The 24065-nt window shown below is 35.1% G+C and overlaps 1 protein-coding gene and 1 long non-coding RNA gene across 2 annotated transcripts; one reads left to right on the top strand and one right to left on the bottom strand.

Moving 5' to 3' along the window:
* The first annotated feature begins 1394 nt into the window (after positions 1 to 1394).
* LOC126668389 (uncharacterized) lies at positions 1395 to 4546 on the top strand. The gene is made up of 6 exons (XM_050361594.1): positions 1395 to 1737; positions 1939 to 2093; positions 2187 to 2613; positions 2800 to 3180; positions 3724 to 3973; positions 4405 to 4546. Exons 1-6 carry the CDS (start codon positions 1395 to 1397, stop codon positions 4544 to 4546), a joined length of 1698 nt encoding a protein of 565 aa, XP_050217551.1.
* Positions 4547 to 19693: 15147 nt separating this feature from the next.
* Positions 19694 to 22309, bottom strand: LOC126666838 (uncharacterized). Its single transcript, XR_007637992.2, has 3 exons — positions 22179 to 22309; positions 21100 to 21193; positions 19694 to 19953 (listed from the first exon to the last, which is right to left on the bottom strand). It is a non-coding gene; the product is annotated as an uncharacterized LOC126666838 (long non-coding RNA).
* Positions 22310 to 24065: the final 1756 nt, after the last annotated feature.

Here is a 24065-nt window from a genome sequence, read left to right as displayed (position 1 = left end):
GGAGGAATCATCCTAATTTTTCGTGGAGGGAAAATGCGGGTCAAGCCAATGCCAACCCAAATATGGGAGGAGCAAATTTTCAAGGAGGAAACCGTGGTCCACAAAACCAAGGCAACTTCAACAACTACCGACCACAACCCCCACCCGGTTTTCAAAATCGGAATACGGATGAGGGGAGCAAGATTGACAAGCTTATTGAGGAAGTTAGAACCGGTTTTAAGAACCAAGCTTCCGTCAATCACCATCTCGAGACTCAAATTTCTCAACTTGCCATCTCGCTTCAAAATAGAGCTCAAGGGGGTTTACCGTCTACAACGGAGTCAAATCCAAGGGAGCAAGTAAAAGCCATTGAACTCCGAAGCGGGAAAGAACTTGATGATCCACATGCAAGTAAAGAGAAAGCGATCGATCTAACAACGGGAACAAATGAGGAGGAAGTAACCGAACTTCCATATGTAAAACCGCCACCTCCTCCTCCATTTGTGCCAAAGGTCCCTTTCCCGGGACGATTGAAGAAGACGCCGGATAACCAAAAATTCCATAAATTTCTGGAAATTTTCAAGAAACTCCAAATCAATATAAGCTTTGCGGATGCTTTGCGTGAGATGCCTCAATACGCGAAGTTCCTCAAAGAAATCATAACGAAGAAAAGGAGTTGGGATGACAAAGGAACAATTTCCCTAACGGAAAATTGTAGCTCACTCATCCTTAGTGACTTGCCCACCAAGCTTAAGGACCCAGGGAGTTTTACAATTCCATGCAAAATAGGCGATTTAAATTCAATTAATTGTCTATGTGATTTAGGGGCAAGTATCAATCTAATGCCTTTGTTTCTTTTCAGGGATATTTTTGGTGATCAAGCTTTGAAGCAAACATCAATGATGCTTCAATTGGCGGACCACTCCCTAAAAAAGCCATACGGAGTGGTAGAAGATGTTCTAGTCAAAGTAGACAAATTCATCTTTCCGGTGGATTTTGTCGTACTTGACTATGCGGCGGATAAAACATGCCCTATGATTCTTGGGCGTCCTTTCATGAACACGGGGAGGGCATTGATAGATGTGCACGCCGGACGACTCACTTTGCGTATCGATGATGACAAAGTAGAGTTTGATATGAAAAGGATTATGCGCAATACTTTTGAAGAGGCGGAATGCATGAAATTGGATATGATTGATGAATTCGTGGAAGAACTTTTCCCGGTTTCAAAAGTCATATTCCATTCCGAGGAGACACAAGCAACTTCCGAGGAAGAATATTCCAAAGAAGATGAGCCGAAAGCCGAAAATTTGATTAGAAGAGAGAGCGTGACACCACCTTCTTCTATCTCTCCACCAAAGGTTGAGCTTAAAACGTTACCATCTCACTTACGGTATGCGTTTTTGGGCGACAACATGACTCTTCCCATCATCATCTCAAACAACTTGTCGGAAACACAAGAAGCGAGAGTTGTCAAAGTGGTGAAGCAACATATATTGGCGATCGGTTGGCAAATTTCGGACATCCGAGGAATTAGTCCCTCGGTGGTCATGCACAAGATCCACCTAGAAAATGAGTCAAGAGCATCGGCTCAAAGACAACGGCGTTTGAATCCAAATATGAAGGAGGTCGTGCACAAAGAGATAGTAAAACTTCTCCACGCCGGAATTATATACCCCATATCCGATAGTGCGTGGGTTAGTCCCATCCAATGCGTTCCAAAGAAAGGGGGGATGACGGTGATTGAGAACGAGAAGGGTGAGCAAATTTCCACTAGGACGGTAACGGGATGGCGTGTTTGTATTGACTACCGCAAGTTGAATACGGAGACGAGGAAGGACCATTTTCCGTTACCATTTATCGATCAAATGTTGGAGCGGGTAGCGGGCCACGCTTATTATTGTTTTCTCGATGGATATTCCGGGTACAATCAAATTCTTATCTTCCCGGATGACCAAGAGAAAACAACTTTCACATGTCCTTATGGAACCTTTGCTTATCGGAGAATGCCATTTGGTCTTTGTAATGCACCGGCAACATTTCAACGATGTATGACTTCCATCTTCGCCGATATGATTGAAGATATTATGGAGGTCTTCATGGATGATTTTTCGGTATTCGAGGACTCTTTTGAGATGTGCTTAAATAATCTTGAACGAGTGTTGGCCCGGTGTGAGGAGACCAATCTAGTCTTGAATTGGGAGAAGTGCCATTTCATGGTAGAAGAGGGAATTGTCTTGGGACATAAAATCTCCAAGGACGGCATTGAAGTAGATAGAGCAAAAACGGAAATCATCGAGAAATTACCACCACCAACTACCGTAAAAGGAGTTCGTGCCTTCTTAGGGCACGCCGGGTTTTATCGACGATTCATCAAAAATTTCTCTTCCATTGCTCGTCCTTTAACTAATTTGCTTGTTAAAGATATTCCTTATGAATTTACTAATGATTGCCTTGTTGCTTTTTCTAGGTTGAAGGAAGCCCTTATCTCGGCCCCAATTATTTCATCACCCGATTGGACTCTTCCTTTCGAACTCATGTGTGATGCAAGCGATATAGCACTTGGGTGCGTATTCGGGCAACGGAGGGAGAAAAAGCTTCACGTGATATACTATGCGAGCCGAACATTGGCGAGTGCTCAACTCAATTACACCACCACCGAAAAAGAGATGCTTGCGGTGGTGTTCGCATTGGATAAATTTCGGTCGTACTTACTTTGCTCTAAGGTTATCATCTACACGGACCATGCGGCCCTTCGATACCTTTTTGCAAAGCAAGATGCTAAACCGAGACTAATCCGATGGGTGCTTCTTATGCAAGAGTTTGACATCGAAATTCGCGACAAGAAAGGAACGGAGAACGTCGTCGCCGACCACTTGTCAAGGCTAGAGATTCCGGAACCAATTATAAGTGGCGTAGAGATTAATGAAACGTTTCCGGATGAGATGTTGATGGTACTTTCGGAAGTGGAAACGCCATGGTATGCGGATATCGCAAACTATCTATCTTCCGAAATAATGCCACCGGATTTGACTTACCACCAAAGGAAGAAGTTCTTGAGCGATGCTAAACGGTTTCTATGGGAGGAACCGTACCTCTTCAAGGTGTATGGAGATGGGATTTTGAGGAGATGTGTACCACTACAAGAGATGATGCCTATACTTAGTCAATGCCATTCCTCGGACTATGCGGGCCACTATGGTACATCAAGGACCGCCGCTCGTGTGCTAGAGTGCGGATTCTTTTGGCCTACGCTATTTCGCGATGCAAAAGACTTTGTTAGTCATTGCGATCGATGCCAAAGAGTGGGGAACATATCTAAGAGAGATGAAATGCCGCTTACCAACATTCAAGAGGTGGAACTTTTTGATGTGTGGGGAATAGACTTCATGGGTCCTTTTCCTATGTCGTTTGGAAAGCAATACATATTGGTGTGCGTAGATTACGTTTCAAAATGGGTAGAGGCGGAAGCATTACCCACTAACGATGCCAAAGTAGTGTTGGATTTTCTCAAACGTTTGATGAATCGATACGGGACTCCTAGAGCAATAATAAGCGACGGTGGATCTCACTTTTACAATAGGCAATTCGATGCCTTGATGCGGAAATATAAAGTCTATCATCGGGTCGCTACTCCGTACCATCCTCAAACAAGCGGGCAAGTTGAAGTTTCTAACCGTGAGCTAAAGAGAATTCTAGAGAAAACGGTTAATAACACAAGGAAAGATTGGTCACTGAAACTAGATGATGCATTATGGGCATATCGTACGACTTTTAAAACGCCCCTCGGAATGTCTCCATATCGTATTGTTTTTGGGAAAGCATGCCATCTTCCGGTGGAACTTGAACATAGAGCGTATTGGGCCATTAAAAAGCTCAATTTTGACCTTAAAGCGGCAGGGGAGAAACGTATGCTTCAACTCAATGAGTTGGACGAATTTCGGTTAAATGCCTATGAAAACGCCAAGCTTTACAAAGAAAAGACGAAACGATGGCATGACGCTCATATCGTGCCTAAAACGTTTGTGGAGGGCTCTTTTGTCTTGCTCTACAACTCACGCCTCAAATTATTTCCCGGGAAATTAAAATCCCGTTGGAGCGGTCCTTTCAAAATTCGAACGGTGGCAAGTCATGGAGCTTTGGAATTGGAGAATTCTAGTGGTGAAATCTTCAAAGTAAATGGACAACGGTGCAAGCCGTATCTTGGACCTTTGACGGATCAAGTAGTGGAACAAATCACGTTCACCACTCCTACATAAAATCCGGGCCACGGTCTAGCTTTTGACCGAAAATAAAGCGCACTCGAGAGGCAATCTCGAGAGGTTACGTGTTTTGTTTATTTTATTTTCCTTTTATGCGTATTTAATTTTTAATTTGTTTATTTATTTCCGTTTAATTCCGGGGTAAGTTTTTGTGTTTCTGCAGGTATATAACAGATTTCAGGAGGTTCTCGTTCGGAACAGAGCCTTTTCCGAACGGGACTAGGCAAAATTTGCCTTTGTCCCGTTCGGGACAGGCTATTCCCGTTCGAAACCCATCCCCCAGCTGCCATTTATTTCGAACGTGAATGGTTGTCCCGTTCGGGACTAGGCAAATTTTGCCTTTGTCCCGTACGGGACACACTATTCCCGTTCGAGAAAGAGCCCTCGGCTTCTAACTTTTCCGAACGAGAATGGTAAATCCCGTTCGGGACTAGGCAAATTTTGCCTTTGTCCCGTACGGGACACACTTTTCCCGTTCGGGACAAAAATGTAAAACCGGGGAATAAGCCTAATCCCGTTCGGGACTAAATTATTCCCGTTCGGGAAGCATCAAAAATTTTGAAAATTTTGAATTTTGAATTTTGAATTAAAGTGTAGTAGATTTCTTGGGACTTGTGTTTCTTTTGAGACTTGTGTTTCTTTTGAAACTTGTGTTTCTTTAAGATTTGTGCTTGCAAAAATTTGAATTTTTCACTTGGATTGATGAGTTGGCAAATCCAAACCATTCATTAGTGTTTAAATTTCACTTGGATTGATACATGGTTTCAATCTAAACCGTTGAATCAAATCTAAGTTATTAAATGGAGAGTTTGAATTTAGTGGTGGGAAATCTTGAGATTTGTTATATTTTTTTTCCTATAAATACCTTGCATTTTTCTACTTTTTATTTCACACATATTCTTCTTCTAATATTCTTCTTTTCTTATTCTCCAAATTTTTTTTTGCTTAGAAACATTCTCATTCCGCAATCATGGTGCGAAGCAAGAATGCCGAAAATCAACCAATCCGTCGTCCAAGCACGAGAAATCAAGAGGCGGCGAATCCACCCTTACCGGCCGTGGGAAGGGGACGTACTAAATCAACCGCTCCATCCTCATCTCGGGTTAACACCTCGGCGATATTGACTACTCGCTATAACGCACCTTTCCAAATCCATACGGAGGAGGAAGGTGATTTATATTTGAGTATCAAAGAAAGGGAAATGGTAATTCCATTTCAAATCGATTTTGATGATATGGAGAACCTTGGCATCAAGGATGATGTGGAGCGCTATTTGGATATTTTGGGATTATCGGCATTATCAAAGGTTAGTCATCACTCTTACGATGAACTTACTCGTGAATTCTTCTCTACTCTCAAACCGGTTAGCGGTTCTCCTTCATCTATTTCTTTCCGCATCAACAACACTAGCCATACACTTAGTGTTGAAGATTTGGTGGAAATGTTTGGAATGAGGGGAACGGGGTTGATAGATTGGGATAAAAATTTTGATCAAGTGGAGATATGGAGGGAATTGACGGATCGTGATGATTATCGGACAAGGGGGTCCAAAATTAATGAAATCAAAGACATCGCTATTGTGGTGTTTGTGAAGTGGTTTGGGCACTCGTTTGGCGGGCGTGGTGAATATACGAAGGTGGCCAAGAGTGATCTTTTAGCTTTGAATGCTATTTTGCATCCGGAGATAGAAGCCTACCAAGTCAACACGGCGTATCGTCTTTTGAAGCGATTGAGGGAAGTTCCATCCGAATTATCCAAGATTGGCTATGGTTTCATTATTCGTGCTTTGGCCGAGAAATACAATTGTATGCCTACGGCGTCTACTTTGGCAACTTTTGAGACCATTCTAGCACGGTCTCTTAATATGAACCATTTGGATGTTGCCGGGTTTATGAAGAAGGGAAGAGTTATTCCCTACAATAGAAGGGTACGATTGGTGGCACGAACACGACGAGAAGAGGTAGCACGGGAAGAAGAAGGAGGAGAAGGAAGAAGAGCGGGGAAGGAACCCGCGGGAACTTCTCAAGCCGGAGAAGCGGCTCATGTTTCCGGGTTTGACCAACGGTTTTCTGAGTTGGTTGAGCAAAACCGGACCGGATGGGAGCAAAACCGGGTTGGTTGGGAAACTAACCAAAAATTACTTGAAGATATCCGACGTGAACAACATGTTGGTCTTGCACAACTACAATGGAGGCAAGATCGAATGCGAGCTCGACTTAATCGGCAAGAGGATTTTCTTCGGGGTTATTTTAATGCCGCCGGCGGAGAGCGTTATCCATCACCGGAACCATCACCGGATCCACCGGCCTTTGACTAGAGCGAGATTTGTTTTTCTAAACCCAAACTCTTTCCAATTTTTTCTATTTTTATTTCTTATTTCTTAGCTTTGGGGCCATAGCTAGAAATAGTGTGAGGAGGGGGGAAGAAAAATTTATTTTTCGTTTGGGTTATTTTTCGGTGATTTATCTTTATTTTCAGTTTTAGTTTATTTTTATTAGGGTGTTATTTTCTTTTTAGTAGATTGTATTAGGTGTTAAATTAGCTTATTTCAAGGTCTTGTATCACTTTAAATCTTTGTCTTTTAAATATGAAAGTGTTAGTTGATTTGGTGTGTATCTTAATTAATTTGTCAATCTTAGATTTCCCCGAATCAATGAATGTATGAACGCGTTTTCTTAATTCGACAATTGATAAGCGATGCTTGCTTAAGGACTTAATAATTCGTTGACATAATTCGATGAAATAAGGGTGAATTCAAAATTTAGACTTGTTCAAATCGTTGAAACATAATTGAATAACTTGATGCGGATTCATGACATGTTGATTGTTTATTTTTATAGTCGTTTTTAAACTTTTGGCATAAGTAGCATAATTTAAGTAGGAATTGAGTTTATGGCATAACACTACACACTTTTGAGAGTTTTGAGCTTAATTTCCTTGTTGTGAGTGTTGATTTCATGTTTTATTCCTAGAACTTGCTCGGTGTCCGTTTAAAGTTACACGATTGAGTTTTCAACAATTAGATGATTATGGCAATTAGGTATACCCTTTCTTTTTAGACCACTAAATAGACTACCCTTTATCCCCTAGATTACACCAATTTGAGCCTTAAGCCTTTTTATTGTTTTTACCATATTTTACCCTTTACCGTTCTATGCTTTACCTCTTTTGTTTACCTTATCGACTTTATATATTATTTGTTATGACTATGATGAATATAGGTGATTAATAACTCGAGATTAATGAAAAGAGAAAGTGAACTACATTGTGCTTAAAAGATAAAGTTACGCCTTATAAAAGATTGAAAGAAAATAAAAAGAGATAGAAATTTGCAAGCAAAAGCTTCAAAAAGAAGAAAAATTCTGAGATTGCAAAAAGCAATGAGGAGAGCGTAATTCAAAAAGAAAAGAAAGTTATAGGTTCACATAAACGCAAAACCAGAGTTAGATCAACCTAGAAGTTAATAGTAGTAATAAATAGTGTATTAAGTTGATAATTAGCCTTTGTTTAACCTTTTTACCTACCCTTTACCTTAGCCACATTACAACCCAATAAAAGACCATATGATTTTTGTTGATTACCGAATCAAGTAGCGGAGTCCGGGACTATGAGCAAGCTTATGGTGAATATTCATGTTTTCAATTGTGAGCTTTCTTTGTTATATACCCTACTTGTTGAAATATTGATGCCATTAGCTTAGTTTTTATTAAATTGTGCTATGATTAGCCTAAGTGAGAAATTGATTATTTTCCATGTCCCGCAAGTGATAGTGAAGCTTGAAGTGTGATTCAATTTGACCTTGTACTAATGAGTTAGTAACCGTTGTTATATTGAATTATGTCATAAAATTATTATTGTTATTCGATTGCATCATTATTTAGTTGTCGGTTTTAGAAGGTTGTTATTCATATTATTCATAGGGTCGGGGATTTCTTTGATTGATTTATTGTTAAGTTATATGCTAAGGATTTCTAACATATTTTGTAGAGTAAGATTTATTTCTTGCTTGAGGACAAGCAAAGGTTAAGTGTGAGGAGGTTTGATAGGAGTATTTTACTCCTATATTTAGGGTCGATTTTACTCGGTTTTCATCATGTGTAGTATTGTTTTTATACATTATTTGGCGTTTTTACGTTTAATAGTGTTTGTTAGTGTTTCAGTGGAAATTAGGTGAAAACCGACTATTTGGGGCAAAATTATGGTGGATTGCGTGTACAAGTAAAAAGCGTGGCTTGCGGACGAAGGAATTGAAGTTCACGAACGAGATTGAGGAAAAAAAGGGTTGTTTCCGTTCGAAAAAGAGGTTTCACGAACGGAAAACATGCAGAGTGAGCATGAGTCCCGAACGAAAAAAGCCTTGTCCCGTTCGGGACTCAAGAAGGAATCAGATCTCAAAGCTTTCGGTCTACAGTTTTTTCGAACGTGAATGGTTTGTTCCGTTCGGGAAAGAAGAAAATTAGGCATGTCACGAACGGAACTATGGCTTCCCGAACGGGAAAGAAGAGAATTTGGCGTGCAGCAGATTTTGAGTTAGACTGAAATTCCTCCTCCAATTACAATTATAATTCCTATTACAAATTGATTTGTAATACGAATTAGAAGACTCCGGAACTTCTCCTACTATATAAAGACCTTGTATTAGACTCAATTTAATACGTAGAATAATTTAGACTACATTAGTTTTATTTTCATTCTCTTAAAATAGCGTTTTAGCTTCTATTTCTCAGCAGTTTATAAGTAGTTTATTATTAGTTTCTGCAAAGAACGATTGTGAAGATTTCAAGTTTAATCTAGACGATTCTTCCGAAATTGACAACTCCGGTATTTATTGTTCTAATTATGTTTAATTCTTCATCTTCTTCTTTGTTTAATTTAAGCTTAAGCATGTGTAACTAAATCCTTTGTTCGGGAATTGATATGAACACTTAGACTAGTTTTCGAATTGGATTAGGATTTATTAAGTGAGTAAAATTGTGTTTTAATTACTAAGATTAATGCTTGAATTAATTTGATCACTTAGTTCATGATTTTGTGTTTAATTAACTAATTGAGAGATTGTTAATTAAATAGACATAGGTAATTAAAAACTTAGAGGAAAACACCGTGAGAGCGGGTTGGAATTTAGGTAGTCGTTGAGTTTGCTTCATAATTACAATTTAGTTATTTAATTCAGTTTTAATATTGTGAGAGCAAGTTAATAATTGATTAGCTAATTAGGTTGTGATTTTATTTGAATCTTTGAGGCTTGAGAGAGCGGGATTCGGTGCATTAGAATAGCTCGATTCACAATAAAATCACTAGATAAATTTTGATCCATTCTTCTACTAGTTTATTTGGAATTATCAATTCTTGAGCTTTTTACCATTATTGTTTAAACTTCAATTTATTTGTTTGATTTCAGATTTTTAGTCTAATTACTTGAGTCAATTCACTTTAGATTATAATTAGTTCACACAAATCCATTTATTTTCCTACTAGCCAATTAAAGAATATTAGAAATTAGTTGTTTAGTTCATTGTTCCTTGTGGGATCGATACTTGGTCTTCCAAGTTATATTACTTGCGCGATATCGTACACTTGCGATTATTTGCCAACAAAAACTCCAGTGTATTACTACACTGATCTACCTGGAACACAGTTTCCTCATTCTTTTCCAGAATGCCAAAAGCCGAAAGATTTTGATACTACAATTTATCACAAACAAGCCTGACGTAGAAACACATAACGCTCGAAATTTCACGCACGAGGCAAACACTCACGAGAAGAATTATTCTACCGGTTCTGAGTAATAAAACTCAACCCGCCTTCCTCTGACTAGGACAGATTCAGAATTCGAATCTGCAAACAGCTCTTGAGAATCTCTCCTCAAATTTCTTGATGACAAAATTAATAACTTTGAATTCCAGAGTCCAAACGTTCGATCCAACAAAACCAATTAGAACATATAAACTAATCGCAGGGTCAAAACAAAGGTTCGAAATGCACATATACCAATGCCAAAGTTAAGCCAAAGAAAAACTAGCGAGAAGTGTCCTCACGTGATGCTTCACACAATGAGGCGAACGAGCACAAAACTACCATGGCATAACTTAATGAGAGACAATAATAATAACATAGTAATATAGGTCAAGAATTGTTCACACATCCGAAAATCACTTAAGCATCTTGCAATAAAACAATTTCCCATTAGGGTAGATAACCAATATAAATTTCAAAGAATTGAGCATATAACATCTTATGTGATCAACGAATTCCTACTAACATGACAGTAATTTAAATAGCCCAACAATGATTAAAACATTAAATCATGTCATAACATTTTCAAAACGTCAAATCAGAATAAAATATATAAAGATATTGATAGAAAAGTACGCATCAAAAGTAATTTCGAAAGATAGTATTTACAAAATAGATTTCAAGTTCATGTCGAGCCCCACAGTTTTAAAATCATTTTCCGGAGAACCTTTTTTTATAAAACAATAGATATAATTGTTCCCAAACGCCTCAATTTAAAATCATCGAGTTAGCCGAGTGATTACAACTTCTAAGCTCAACTCCAAATTTGGGTGATCCAAGTCAAACCCCTAATAACCATTTATAATACGTATACAACACACTTTCAAATCCGGAAAACGCATTTTAAAATAAATTTTTATATTTTCAAAAGAAAAAAAGCTCGACGTCACCCAAATAACAACATCAAACTCATCGCTCAAGTGGAAAAACAATTATTATTTTTTTAATAATCTTTTCAAAAACAGAAGCTTCAGTCGAACTAACAAATCGAGCACAAGATCAACAACACAAAAGTGTTGACAAACCACAATATGGTAAAATTTCAAATGTAATATGAAAATGTCAAAACGGTATTCCCTTTAAAAATAATTTTATTTCAAAAAACGATCATTTTGGAGACATCAATCCAGACGTAACATTTAATATTTTTTAAAATACGAGAAATTCATTTTATTTCGAAAGAACAACCCTTTTAGAATTATCAGTCAATTGTAAAATTTTAAAATACAATAAATTCATTTTGCTGGCGAAGTAATAAAAATTATATTTTTAGGAGTGTCTAGACTACCCATCTGACTTTTATGTTAAAGCACCAGTAGGCCAAAAATAATTTACTCAAAATCAATATAAAACCAATACGTGGCCAACAACGTTAAACCACAAAACATGATAAAAATATTTAATGGAAAAAAAAAATCATTTACACCAAAAACAAGGCCAAAGTCTAAGAAAATATTACTTTAATAATTCATGTTCTCGGCCTAAGCCCAAACTACTCACCAAATAATCCAACTTTAAAAGCATAAAAGCCAAAGTTTATCACCCAATGAAACGCAACATAAACATCATAAGGCAAACAACATCATACCCAAGTATGAATTTTAGAAAAATTTACCAACCTAAGATTTTCCAAGAAATCGAAAGCAACAGTAAAATCACCCAAGTGAAATAACCTAAACATGACAAAACATAGCAAGTAACATCCAAGTGACATTAATTGTCAATCATAGCATCAACACAGAATAAAGACTGACAGACATCACCTATAGATGTAAGCTGAAAGTTTGAAAACAAAAGATGACGTTTTAAAAGACAAGACACGAGTCCTAATTCCGCAGTAGTTCCTAAGACCCGACATCACTTATCATGCCAAAAACACATAACATATAACATACATAAGGCCTTGGTTTGAAACCAAAGCTCTGATACCAAGTTTGTCACGACCCATTTTAGAAGATCGTGACCGGCGCTAGGGTATGGGTATGGTCGTACCAAAACCCGTAGCAAGCCTCACGGAATAGAATAAAACATATAAATAACATAACAACTTAAACAAAATTTCTTACATTAATAATGAAATACCAAAGTTAAACAATAAATATGCCCAAGCATAAAATAACAAACAACTAGAATAATAAATAAGACGTCTAGTTACTACTGCGGTCTAGGAATAAAATAGTTTGACAATTTTATCAAAATAAATGGAACCTCCGAGGAAAATAAAGAAACGGAGATCAGCTAACTCTCTCAAATCATAACCCTGGAAAAATTGGGAAAACAACGGGGTCAGATATACTGAGATGAGTTCATACCACTATTTACATTTATTAAGTGGAAAACCTTTAAAAACATTAAACAAAGTTTATATACATATATAATTCATTACGGATAAGTATTGAAACCCTAAACCACAAATATCTCTAAAATTCAAAGTCGTGTCGGTGAGACGAATCTCCATAACCGATCCCCGACCGTCACTCAACATAAGTAAACGAGTGAGTCCCAGGAGACGAATCTACCACCGGCGTCCTTAATAGGCGAGACGTATCTCAAACCAAACTCATACCAGTTCATTATCGATGTGAATCGAAACCGAAGCTCAACAAAATCAATCACTCATGATTACACAATAAGCATTCAGTTTAACAATACTTAAACCATAAAAGAATAATGGGTTCAACAATGATTCATCGGCAGTAACAATCAAAGAGGAAAAAACAGTTTACATAAACTCAAAAACGGTGAAACGACGGCGCGTATAACGGATAGACTAGCGTACCAAATTACGATTTCCAAGTTTGGAATTAACGAGGGCGTCAAGTATAGATGAATGATCGAAGAGAATCTCAGATTAAAGCTAAAACAAACAAGATATGAATCAAGAACGATATTAACGATATCGAAACGAATCAATCAAAGTAACGAGAGAAACTTACCGAACCCAATCGCCAATAAGAGGAATGAAGATTGTAATAATGATGGTAGTGTTTCTGATAGTATTTTAGGATAAAGAGTCGGCTAGGGTTTTGTCTAGTAATTAGGGTTTCAATGAACGAATAAAAAAAAGATATGAAAGAAGTGCAGCACGCTGCAATAGAAAAACAAGAACAAGAGTAGGCTAAATGTGCATGGGCTTCATGATTTTCATGGGCCAAAAGAATGAACTTAAAAATCCATAAACACTTGCATGGAAACAAGGTGCATGGGCCAAAGTAAAGGAAAAATTGATCAAAAGAAACATGGGCCAACCAATTAATTTATTCAAACCATGAATCGAACCATGAACTCGTAAACGACTCCAAATTGTAACCAAAAACTCATCGGAATTTTTTTTTAAAAATACGGGATATTACAGTACTGGTGATCACACAGCCTATTGACGCCCAATAGGTAGCTCGTTTCCCACGGATCACTTATTGGGTCTAATAAAATTTCATGTAATAAATATACATTTAATAAAAACTATTAAAGTAACAAGTACTTTATTAAAGCGTTATAAACTTCTATATTAAACATATAAGCTTTAAGCTTTTAGAATAAACAAGCATCTTTATTATACGCTTCGTGCTATTTAAAATGATACGCATCATTTCGAAGGCGTATCTACGATATGGCAATAATTATTTTTACCCTATGATGCTTTTAATAAAATCAACGAACATTATAATTCGATGATAAAGTAAAATGTAAAATTCTATAATTCTAACTTTATTCATATGCGACTTTTTATAAAATATAACCTATTTTAATCATTTATAGCATAAAATAGAGTATTAATAAAAATCAAAAACTTATTATTTAAAAATACCTTAATGAACCTCTAGTAATATTAATATCAATTCTATATGTAAACACATAAGTTTAAAACTAATACATCCAATCACATACATGTATCTATTTATATACAAAAATAATAATACTCGAAAGTAAATCGCGAATTCACCTCGATCGCTTATTCCAATTTCAAAAGCAAATACAATAGCCCGTTGTTCAATCCTCCAAATCCTCTATTTCTCTAATCCAATAGCGCGTAAGATCTATAATATAAATAAATACTAAATTAACATTCTAATTCATAAACTACTTTACTTTCAAAATTCCGCATTTATTTTCAAGCGTACAAGCTTGAATTTATTATAAGTCCTTTTCTTTTACTTTTGCCTTCTTAATAATTCATTTAATCGATTCAACTTATCTCTTATCAAATCCTACCAACAACTTTAATCCAATTTAGACATACTTTAAATCTTAGGTTAAAGCTACTTAAACTTAAATTTAATTATACCTTAACCCATTTAAACCTTAAACTTAAAAATCACTTATTAAGTTTCTTTAAATCCATTTTAAACTCTCACTTCGCATTTATGCCAACTTGTTAAAAGTTCCGGAAAGAAATCATTTTCGTCACGTAAAACGACAGCGGGTTGTTCCCTCTCCGGCCATTTGCTGGCAGAAGGGTCTGCCTTCATTGGCAGCCCTGGTCTGCTCCATGAGCAGACGACCTTGCTCGTTGAGCAAGCCATAGCTTGCTCAACGAGCAGGCAGATTCTGCTCGTTAGAGCAAATTACTGCTCTAACGAGCAGCGGCTGCTGCTCCTAAGAGTAGCCTGAGATCAGGCCATTTCTTGGCCATTTCTTGGCCTGATCTTGACTCCTCCATTCCCGCAAAATTTCAGCAACAATCAGCCCCAAATTCTACCTCACATACAACACTTTATTTCCTATGAAAATTCATCTTAAAACCCATAAAAATTACATTAAAGCTGAGTTTAACACACCCATTTGAACTTGTTCTTAAACAATCTTTAAACCTTAACACTAAGTTATTAAAATCAGCCATTAATTTGAGTAATAAAATCAAACACTTTGAATTACCCATGATAAATCAATTTGAACTCCATACAACCACTTAGAGACAAAAGATGAACCTCCAATTTCACTAACTTTCAGACCTTATAAAAACCCTACACAACAATCAATTTTCAGATTTAGAGGTTTAGGTTCTCACCTCAATTTTTGCTTCCAAGTTGATAATAGATGAAGGATGTCACTTAATTGAGAGAAACCTTGACAAATTTAAGCTTAAAAATAAAGAAACTCCATCCTCCATGAATGTCTAATGATGAAGAAGAAGAGTTTGATGGTGGTGAAAATGAGAATTGAGTTCTCTGGATGTTTCTCTTCTTTTTTTGTTTTCTAGGCTTAATAAAACAGTGTGGGCTTGCTAGCTCAAATGGGCTCAATTAATCAAATCCTCAAATTTAACCCAATTTAATTAAACTCTTCTTTTTACTTATCTTTAATTTAAAAATTCAAAATAATTACTCTCTACAATTAACCAAGTCATTTTTTATGCCGAGCTTAATTCCAATTTTTCAAACGACAATAAATTATACGGAGTCCTTTTACTAGTCCAAAATATTAATTATTGCCTTTTCCTAAAATTTTATTATTTAACCGTATAATTTATATGTCGCGCTTAAACTCGTATTTAAAAATAATATTCCAATTATTTATGGATTCTCTTATAATAATCCAAATAATAAAATTTGCGGATATTATTTAAATATCCATTTTAAAATCATTTATTTTATTTAATGGGAATTTCTCCAATTTTTTTTCATTAAATCACAATATGCTTATCTCGATATCCAAGTACGAGATAAAATTTTAATCTAATAATATAGTCCAACTTTATTAAAATCCACTCCTCGTCAAAACGCTATTTTCCGCCTCATTTAAGGAATTTCTCCTCATTTTAGCTCACATTGGCTAAAATAATATGATTAATCCAATTAAATATTTTTCCAAAAATACGGGGTATTACATTCTTCCCCCCTTAAAAAAAATTCGTCCTCGAATTTTTCTTATAATACTTATCGTCCAAATTGTTTTAATATCGCCTTTTTCTTTAGTAGTGCTGATTACTTCCGTCACTTTCTTGGGGCACAATCTCATAGAACATTTTATTCTATAACTCTTTGAAACATGTACTCATTTTCATTTTATGTTATCCAAGTATCACACTAACTAAAAATCGCTTTTTCTCAACTTAGTAAATGTACGTTTTTAGCAAACTTCAGGCCATCAAACCAATGTCTAAAATTTGTCCAAATTTTAATTTATCACTTGAAACTTGTTCTATGCTACACCGCCTACAACTTTCATTTTGGTCTTAAGTCCAAAATAACACTTTTTGGGATCGAAAATTGATCCAGAAATGGATTTCCTAGATTAGCTTTAAAATATACTTAACCTTTAATTCATAGGCTTACTTAAGGGTATATATTTGCCTGCTTGCCTAAGGCAGGTCTTGTTTTCCGAGATCGATCCGGGTTTGTCGTTATCCTTTCCGACATACCCTCTTCGCGTGTTATTAAAAATCTTTATAAAACGTTTCCGCGAACACGCTCAAAATTACCTCCAAAGTAGCTATCTTAACCACTTATTTTGATTTTTTTTCCTTCACATCCTAAATCCAATAAACTCTCTTAACTTTAACCAATTTCAATATAAAATTGCGTTCCAAACATGAAGAACTAATTCTTCAACCACAATTGAATTTGTGGTACTCTAATTGTTGAAATTGTGATATTATAGCTTCTATCAAAATCAATGTATTCCAAAATGTTAATGATTTAATGGTAACTTTAAACCATTAAATGAATAACTTAAAATCATCCAATTATTTAAAAATCCCTTTAAATACAATCCCTGCAACTCTCTACAATTTTGAAGTGACTTTGACAAGCATAAGGGGTCGGAAAGCTTGTCCAAACTTCCTACCCCGGGCATCTAAACTTTTCTTAATTTGACATGTAGTTTTTTTTTTAGTAGAATTCTTTGAACTTATCTGAAATTAACTACTAGTCCAAACGTAGTTATAAGTTTTGGATTATCCCACTTGATATATAACCAAAGTCCATATGAAATATTCGTAGTTACTTTCGCCTTTACCTCACATTGCCATTAAATAATCCGTCAAAATCTCTTTATTTAGTGTTTGCATCCATTCTACGACGCCTGAACCTTATATTATAACTTCAATAAAAAATTAACATCAACAGCTAACATGCTTACGCGCTCCTTCGTGCTTCTTCTTCTACTACGACTTTACACAACTACTTTAATGGCTTGTCTCTTCCTTAAAGTTTTACAACTCATTTACCATATTTCCGTCTTACTTCATTGATCCGAGCACATATTTAAATATGATTTATTATAAAACAAGATTTGGCTAACCTGCAATATAACTTTAGTACTTGTGAAGTTTCCTTACTTCAATCTTTTCTATTAGGTTTGCATACCTTTGCGTCTTTCATGTATCTCTCTTTTTTTTTCTTTTTTTTTCTAATCATATGCCTTCATCATTTCTAAAATTTTCATAAATAATTCGTATTATTCCGTCATGAGTCATTTCTCATATCCTGTTTCAACACTTATCTTTTAATATATAAGATCATCGAAGTTCGACGTCTCCTTTCTTATCGTTTTGCGCCTTCTTTACGTTCAATCATGTACATGTTTATACATGATATCTTTATCGTTGTTCTATAGTAGATGGGTATATTCCTTCTTTGATACCAATTACCCATTTCATGATCTCTCGTATTGAATCTTATGGAGTTGGATCTATACTAGATATCATTTAACATACATCATACCCTTTCCTCATTTTATTCCCTATAGTTCCAACTATAGAGTAACTAATTCTGAAAGTTTACCCTCTTCAATTCCTTATTCATAACTATCATCACGGCTTATGTTCTTATCCAGTTACCTTCGTCTTTAATACGTTATATACTTTAAACATTAATTTACTTTGATTCTTTCATTGGTTCTAATATATAAATCCTCAAATAATATATTTGGTACCATCTGCGATATAAAAAATGTGCTAACCTTTCACACGCAGTGTTCACGTTCTCCTTTATAAGTCACCGACAATCTTTTATAACTATCGTACCATAACTTGCATTCTTTGCTATTCGGACTAAAGTCTCATGATCTTACACTTCATATTCCTTTCTCATACATTTCCATATATGCCTTCCGTAGTTTCTTGATTCTATATTCTAACTTCTTAACTTACTTTGTATAATGCACATGCCCCGTGTCTTAATCTCATTAACCAGATATTTCATAGTATTCGTATTGATATGGATTTTCCATAAATAATCTCAATATATCTTATATTTCCACAGCTGGTTCACTAGCCTAGTCCTTTCTATTCATATAAGTCTTCTAGTATACTTTTCATAAACACCGTCGCCTGACTCTCCGTTTGACGATCTCCACGGTTCCTTCCTAAGTAACCTTCTTAGGAATGTCATGCTCCGATGCCAAACCAATCCAATGGTTCCATCAAAAGATACTTTAGATTTACTAATCTTGGCGATTCTCCGATATCACTTAAAATTTGCTTCTTTAATTAGTAGAGATCGTCTTGTAAATCTAATACCTTGATCTTACAATTCGTTTAATAAATTCGGTTATCTCCCTTTGTACATCTACTATTTTATAGCATGATGTCCTAAACACCTCATTTACAGTTGGGAATATCCTAACTTGCCGCTTAATCGTATATACATCGCTATACAGATACGCTTTAGTATTCTACTCGCACTATAGTTCGTTGAACTACTACCGACGTTGTATATTCAAAGCGTAAATCTTTATTTTGTATTCCAATGCACATTCGTCGTGCCTTCTAGAGTTGTTTCTAACTTAACCCCGAGCATTTTACTTTCGTTACAGAGTTGCAGTCTAGGTATACTTACATTTAAAACAATTTTCTTTAAAAATAATTCAATCATATTTGCAGTTCAAAGAAAATGACTCTTTATAAAAATAACATTAAATCTTTTAAAGATTAGCATAATTGTGCTCTAGGGTGATGACGTCTCTCATCCCCAAAGAGTTGCCACAACTCACCTCTTGCCTGTGCCAAATGGGCGTGATGCATGTCCTACTAATGTATGAATTAATTTATTATTCTTTCCATTTAATGTGTATGTAGTGATGCAATTCTATTTATGTCGTGGCAATAATGCATTTCTATCTCGGGTCTAGGCACAATTATGCTTTTAAAACCCGTTTAAACAATTAACTTTAAATCATAAACCATTAACTTTGTAAGTTCTCCAGACTTTAACTCTGTAACTTGGTCAGTCCTTCTCTTTAATCCCACGCCTTCATGTCTATCATCCTTTAAGGCTTATATCATATGCTTATCATAGCATCCTCGCACTATATACTACTACGTATGTATGCCTGGTCATCGAGTCGCATAAGTACTAATTATTTAATTCGCACGCAATATCACACAGTAATCATGACTTATATCCTAAATAGGAAGGTTGAAACTATAGAAAATAGAAGACAACGTGCAAAAGACATGACTCGAATCTTATATGCTGCAGTAGTTTCCTAGGTAAACTCATCCAAAGCAGTGGTATCCTGGACCAACTGCTCTGATACCACCTTTGCCACGGCCCGAAATCGAGGACCGCGACCGGCGCTAGAGAATGGGAATTTTGGTTCCGAAACCCGTAGCAAGCCTAAATTTACCTAAAACTTTTTCGCGTCTCAAAATCGTTATAATACTTAGTAAAACCATTTTCGAAAAATCAGCAATATAACGCCTGAAAACTTAATAAACCACACCTGTGAAAACACACAAATCACTCTGTATAAAATACCAATTAACCATATATTAAATTCCTGGATAATTCATTTTCCCAAAATACATCATTATGTCATGGCATAAAATAAACATAAATTGTTTGCTACTAGCTAACTCTACTATCTTGACTACTGCAGCTCTAAAAAGAATAAGACTCCCCATAATTGAGACTTCCGGAACAATGGTTGGAAGCTCGACCACATCATCAAATATTAATCCTGAAAGAAAACACTGTTGGGGGGTCAGACAACGCTGAGTGAGTTCACAATTTACTAACAGTATTATAATTAAAATAAGGTCGCATTAATGATAAAACATACTTTTCTAAATACTTCAACAATAAACTTGTATTTAAACATACTTCGATAATAAACGATTAATTAAACATAAATAAACATAAAATATAATTTAATAGTTTCCAATATCGGATCCATTCGAAACCCTAAACCCAAGAGCTACGGACTTATTTGACATAATCGACGATAACTGTTTTTCGAATCATATCGTCCGAGTGGCTGGGTCCCGAGATAGTTCGACCGAGTTACCCGCTACCACGTGGCATAGTACCGAGATAGTTCAACCGAGTTACTCATGCCACTACTTAATCCCAAGTTGTGGGTCCCGAGATAGTTCGACCGAGTTATCCACTAGACACAGGTCCCGAGATAGTTCAACCGAGTTACCTTGTGTCTATCACATTTCTTTTTATCCTCCTTATTCCATTAATCGATCGATAATCACAATTTATCATTTCAAATCATTGACCATAGACGCCTAGACTCGTATCAGTACTGGTGATCACACAACCTATTGACGCCCAATAGGTAGCTCGTTTCCCACGGATCACTTATTGGGTCTAATAAAATTTCATGTAATAAATATACATTTAATAAAAACTATTAAAGTAACAATTACTTTATTAAAGCGTTACAAACTTCTATATTAAACATATAAGCTTTAAGCTTTTAGAATAAACAAGCATCTTTATTATACGCTTCGTGCTATTTAAAATGATACGCATCATTTCAAAGGCGTATCTACGATATAGCAATAAGTATTTTTACCCTATGATGCTTTTAATAAAATCAACGAACATTATAATTCGATGATAAAGTAAAATGTAAAATTCTATAATTCTAACTTTATTCGTATGCGACTTTTTATAAAATATAACCTATTTTAATCATTTATAGCGTAAAATAGAGTATTAATAAAAATCAAAAAATTATTATTTAAAAATACCTTAACGAACCTATAGTAATATTAATATCAATTCTATATGTAAACACATAAGTTTAAAACTAATACATCCAATCACATACATGTATCTATTTATATACAAAAATAATAATACTCGAAAGTAAATCGCGAACTCACCTCGATCGCTTATTCCAATTTCAAAAGCAAATACAATAGCCCGTTGTTCAATCCTCCAAATCCTCTATTTCTCTAATCCAATAGCGCGTAAGATCTATAATATAAATAAATACTAAATTAACATTCTAATTCATAAACTACTTTACTTTCAAAATTCCGCATTTATTTTCAAGCGTACAAGCTTGAATTTATTATAAGTCCTTTTCTTTTACTCTTGCCTTCTTGATAATTCATTTAATCGATTCGACTTATCTCTTATCATATCCTACCAACAACTTTAATCCAATTTAGACATACTTTAAATCTTAGGTTAAAGCTACTTAAACTTAAATTTAATTATACCTTAACCCATTTAAACCTTAAACTTAAAAATCACTTATTAAGTTTCTTTAAATCCATTTTAAACTCTCACTTCGCATTTATGCCAACTTATTTAAAGTTTCGGAAAGAAATCATTTTTGTCACGTAAAACGACGGCGGGCTGTTCCCTCTCCGGCCATTTGCTGGCCGAAGGGTCTGCCTTCATTGACAGCCCTGGTCTGCTCCATGAGTAGACTTCTTAGTCTGCTCACAGAGCAGACGACCTTGCTCGTTGAGCAAGCCATAGCTTGCTCAACGAGCAAGCAGATTCTGCTCGTTAGAGCAGATTACTGCTCTAACGAGCAGCGGCTGCTGCTCCTAAGAGCAGCCTGAGATCAGGCCATTTCTTGGCCTGATCTTGACTCCTCCATTCTCGCAAAATTTCAGCAACAATCAGCCCCAAATTATACCTCACATACAACATTTTATTTCCTATGAAAATTCATCTTAAAACCCATAAAAATTACATTAAAGCTGAGTTTAACACACCCATTTGAACTTGTTCTTAAACAATCTTTAAACCTTAACATTAAGTTATTAAAATTAGCCATTAATTTGAGTAATAACATCAAACACTTTGAATTACCCATGATAAATCAATTTGAACTCCATACAACCACTTAAAGACTAAAGATGAACCTCCAATTTCACTAACTTTCAGACCTTATAAAAACCCTACACAACAATCAATTTTCAGCTTTAGAGGTTTAGGTTCTCACCTCAATTTTTGCTTCCAAATTGATAATAGATGAAGGGTGTCACTTAATTGAGAGAAACCTTGACAAATTTAAGCTTAAAAATAAAGAAACTCCATCCTCCATGAGTGTCTAATGATGAAGAAGAAGAGTTTGATGGTGGTGAAAATGAGAATTGAGTTCTCTGGATGTTTCTCTTCTTTTTTTTTGTTTTCTAGGCTTAATAAAATAGTGTGGGCTTGCTAGCTCAAATGGGCTCAATTAATCGAATCCTCAAATTTAACCCAATTTAATTAAACTCTTCTTTTTACTTATCTTTAATTTAAAAATTCAAAATAATTACTCTCTACAATTAACCAAGTCGTTGTTTATGCCGAGCTCAATTCCAATTTTTCAAACGACAATAAATTATACGGAGTCCTTTTACTAGTCCAAAATATTAATTATTGCCTTTTCCTAAAATTTTATTATTTAACCGTATAATTTATATGTCGCGCTTAAACTCGTATTTAAAAATAATATTTCAATTATTTATGGATTCTCTTATAATAATCCAAATAATAAAATTTGCGGATATTATTTAAATATTCATTTTAAAATCATTTATTTTATTTAATGGGAATTTCTCCAATTTTTTTCCATTAAATCATAATATGCTTTTCTCGATATCCAAGTACGAGATAAAATTTTAATCTAATAATATAGTCAAACTTTATTAAAATTCACTTCTCGTCAAAACGCTATTTTCCGCCTCATTTACGGAATTTATCCTCATTTTAGCTCCCATTGGCTAAAATAATATGATTAATCCAATTAAATATTTTTCCAAAAATGCGGGGTATTACAGCTTTAAACGTTTGGATTAGTTTCATAACGTTTTAAACGTTTTGCTTAAATCGCTAAAAAAGTGAAACGTTAGGATTTGTTTCGTAACATTTTAAACGTTTGACTTAAATCGCTAAAAGGGAAACATTTGGATTTGTTTCGTAACGTTTTAAATGTTTGGCTTAAATAGCTTAAAAGGTGAAACGTTAGGATTTTTTCATAACGTTTTAAACGTTTGGATTTGTTTGTAACGTTTTAAACGTTTGGCTTAAATCGCTAAAAAGGTGAAACGTTAGGATTTATTTCGTAATGTTTTAAACGTTTGGATTAGTTTCATAACGTTTTAAACGTTTGGCTTAAATCGCTAAAAGGGTGAAACGTTTGGATTTGTTTCAGAACGTTTTTAACGCTTGTGTTAAATCGCTAAGAAGGTGAAACGTTAGGATTTGTTTCGTAACGTTTTAAATGTTTGGCTTATATCGCTAAAAAGGTGAAACGTTAGGATTTGTTTTGTAACGCTTTAAACGTCTGGATTTTGTTCGTAAAGTTTTAAGCATTTGGATTTGTTTCGTAACGTTTTACACGTTTGGATTTGTTTCGTAATGTTTTAAACATTCGATTTATTTCGTAATGTTTTAAACGTTTGGCTTAAATTGCTAAAAAGGTGAAATATTTGCATTTGTTTCGTAACATTTTAAACGTTTGGATTAGTTTCAAAACGTTTTAAACGTTTGGCTTAAATCGCTAAAAAGGTGAAACGTTTGGATTTGTTTCGTAACGTTTTTAACGCTTGTGTTAAATCGCTAAGGAGGTGAAACGTTAAGATTTGTTTCGTTACGTTTTAAATGTTTGGATTAAATCGCTAAAAAGGTGAAATGTTAGGATTTGTTTTGTACCATTTTAATGTTTGAATTTGTTTCGTAACTTTTTAAACGTTTGGCTTAAATCGCTAAATGGGTGGAACGTTTGGATTTGATTCGTAACTTTTGAAAGGTTTGAATTTGTTTCGTAACGTTTTAAACGTTTTGACTTAAATCACTAAAAAGTTGAAACATTAGGATTTATTTCATAAAGTTTTAAACGTTC

Source organism: Mercurialis annua, linkage group LG2, assembly GCF_937616625.2.
Source record: "Mercurialis annua linkage group LG2, ddMerAnnu1.2, whole genome shotgun sequence".
Taxonomy (NCBI): Eukaryota; Viridiplantae; Streptophyta; class Magnoliopsida; order Malpighiales; family Euphorbiaceae; genus Mercurialis; species Mercurialis annua.
Note: the sequence above shows the minus strand (reverse complement) of the source record. Positions and strands in the feature narration are given on the sequence as shown.

Bases quoted from the DNA above. Each gene is read 5' to 3' on its own strand.
- LOC126668389 (XM_050361594.1), top strand. From the start codon at position 1,395: ATGACTCTTCCCATCATCATCTCAAACAACTTGTCGGAAACACAAGAA. The intron at 2,094-2,186 runs GTATTCGAGGAC...AATTGGGAGAAG, and splicing joins TCTTCATGGATGATTTTTCG to TGCCATTTCATGGTAGAAGA. The intron at 3,974-4,404 runs GCATGACGCTCA...GTGTTTCTGCAG, and splicing joins AAAGAAAAGACGAAACGATG to GTATATAACAGATTTCAGGA.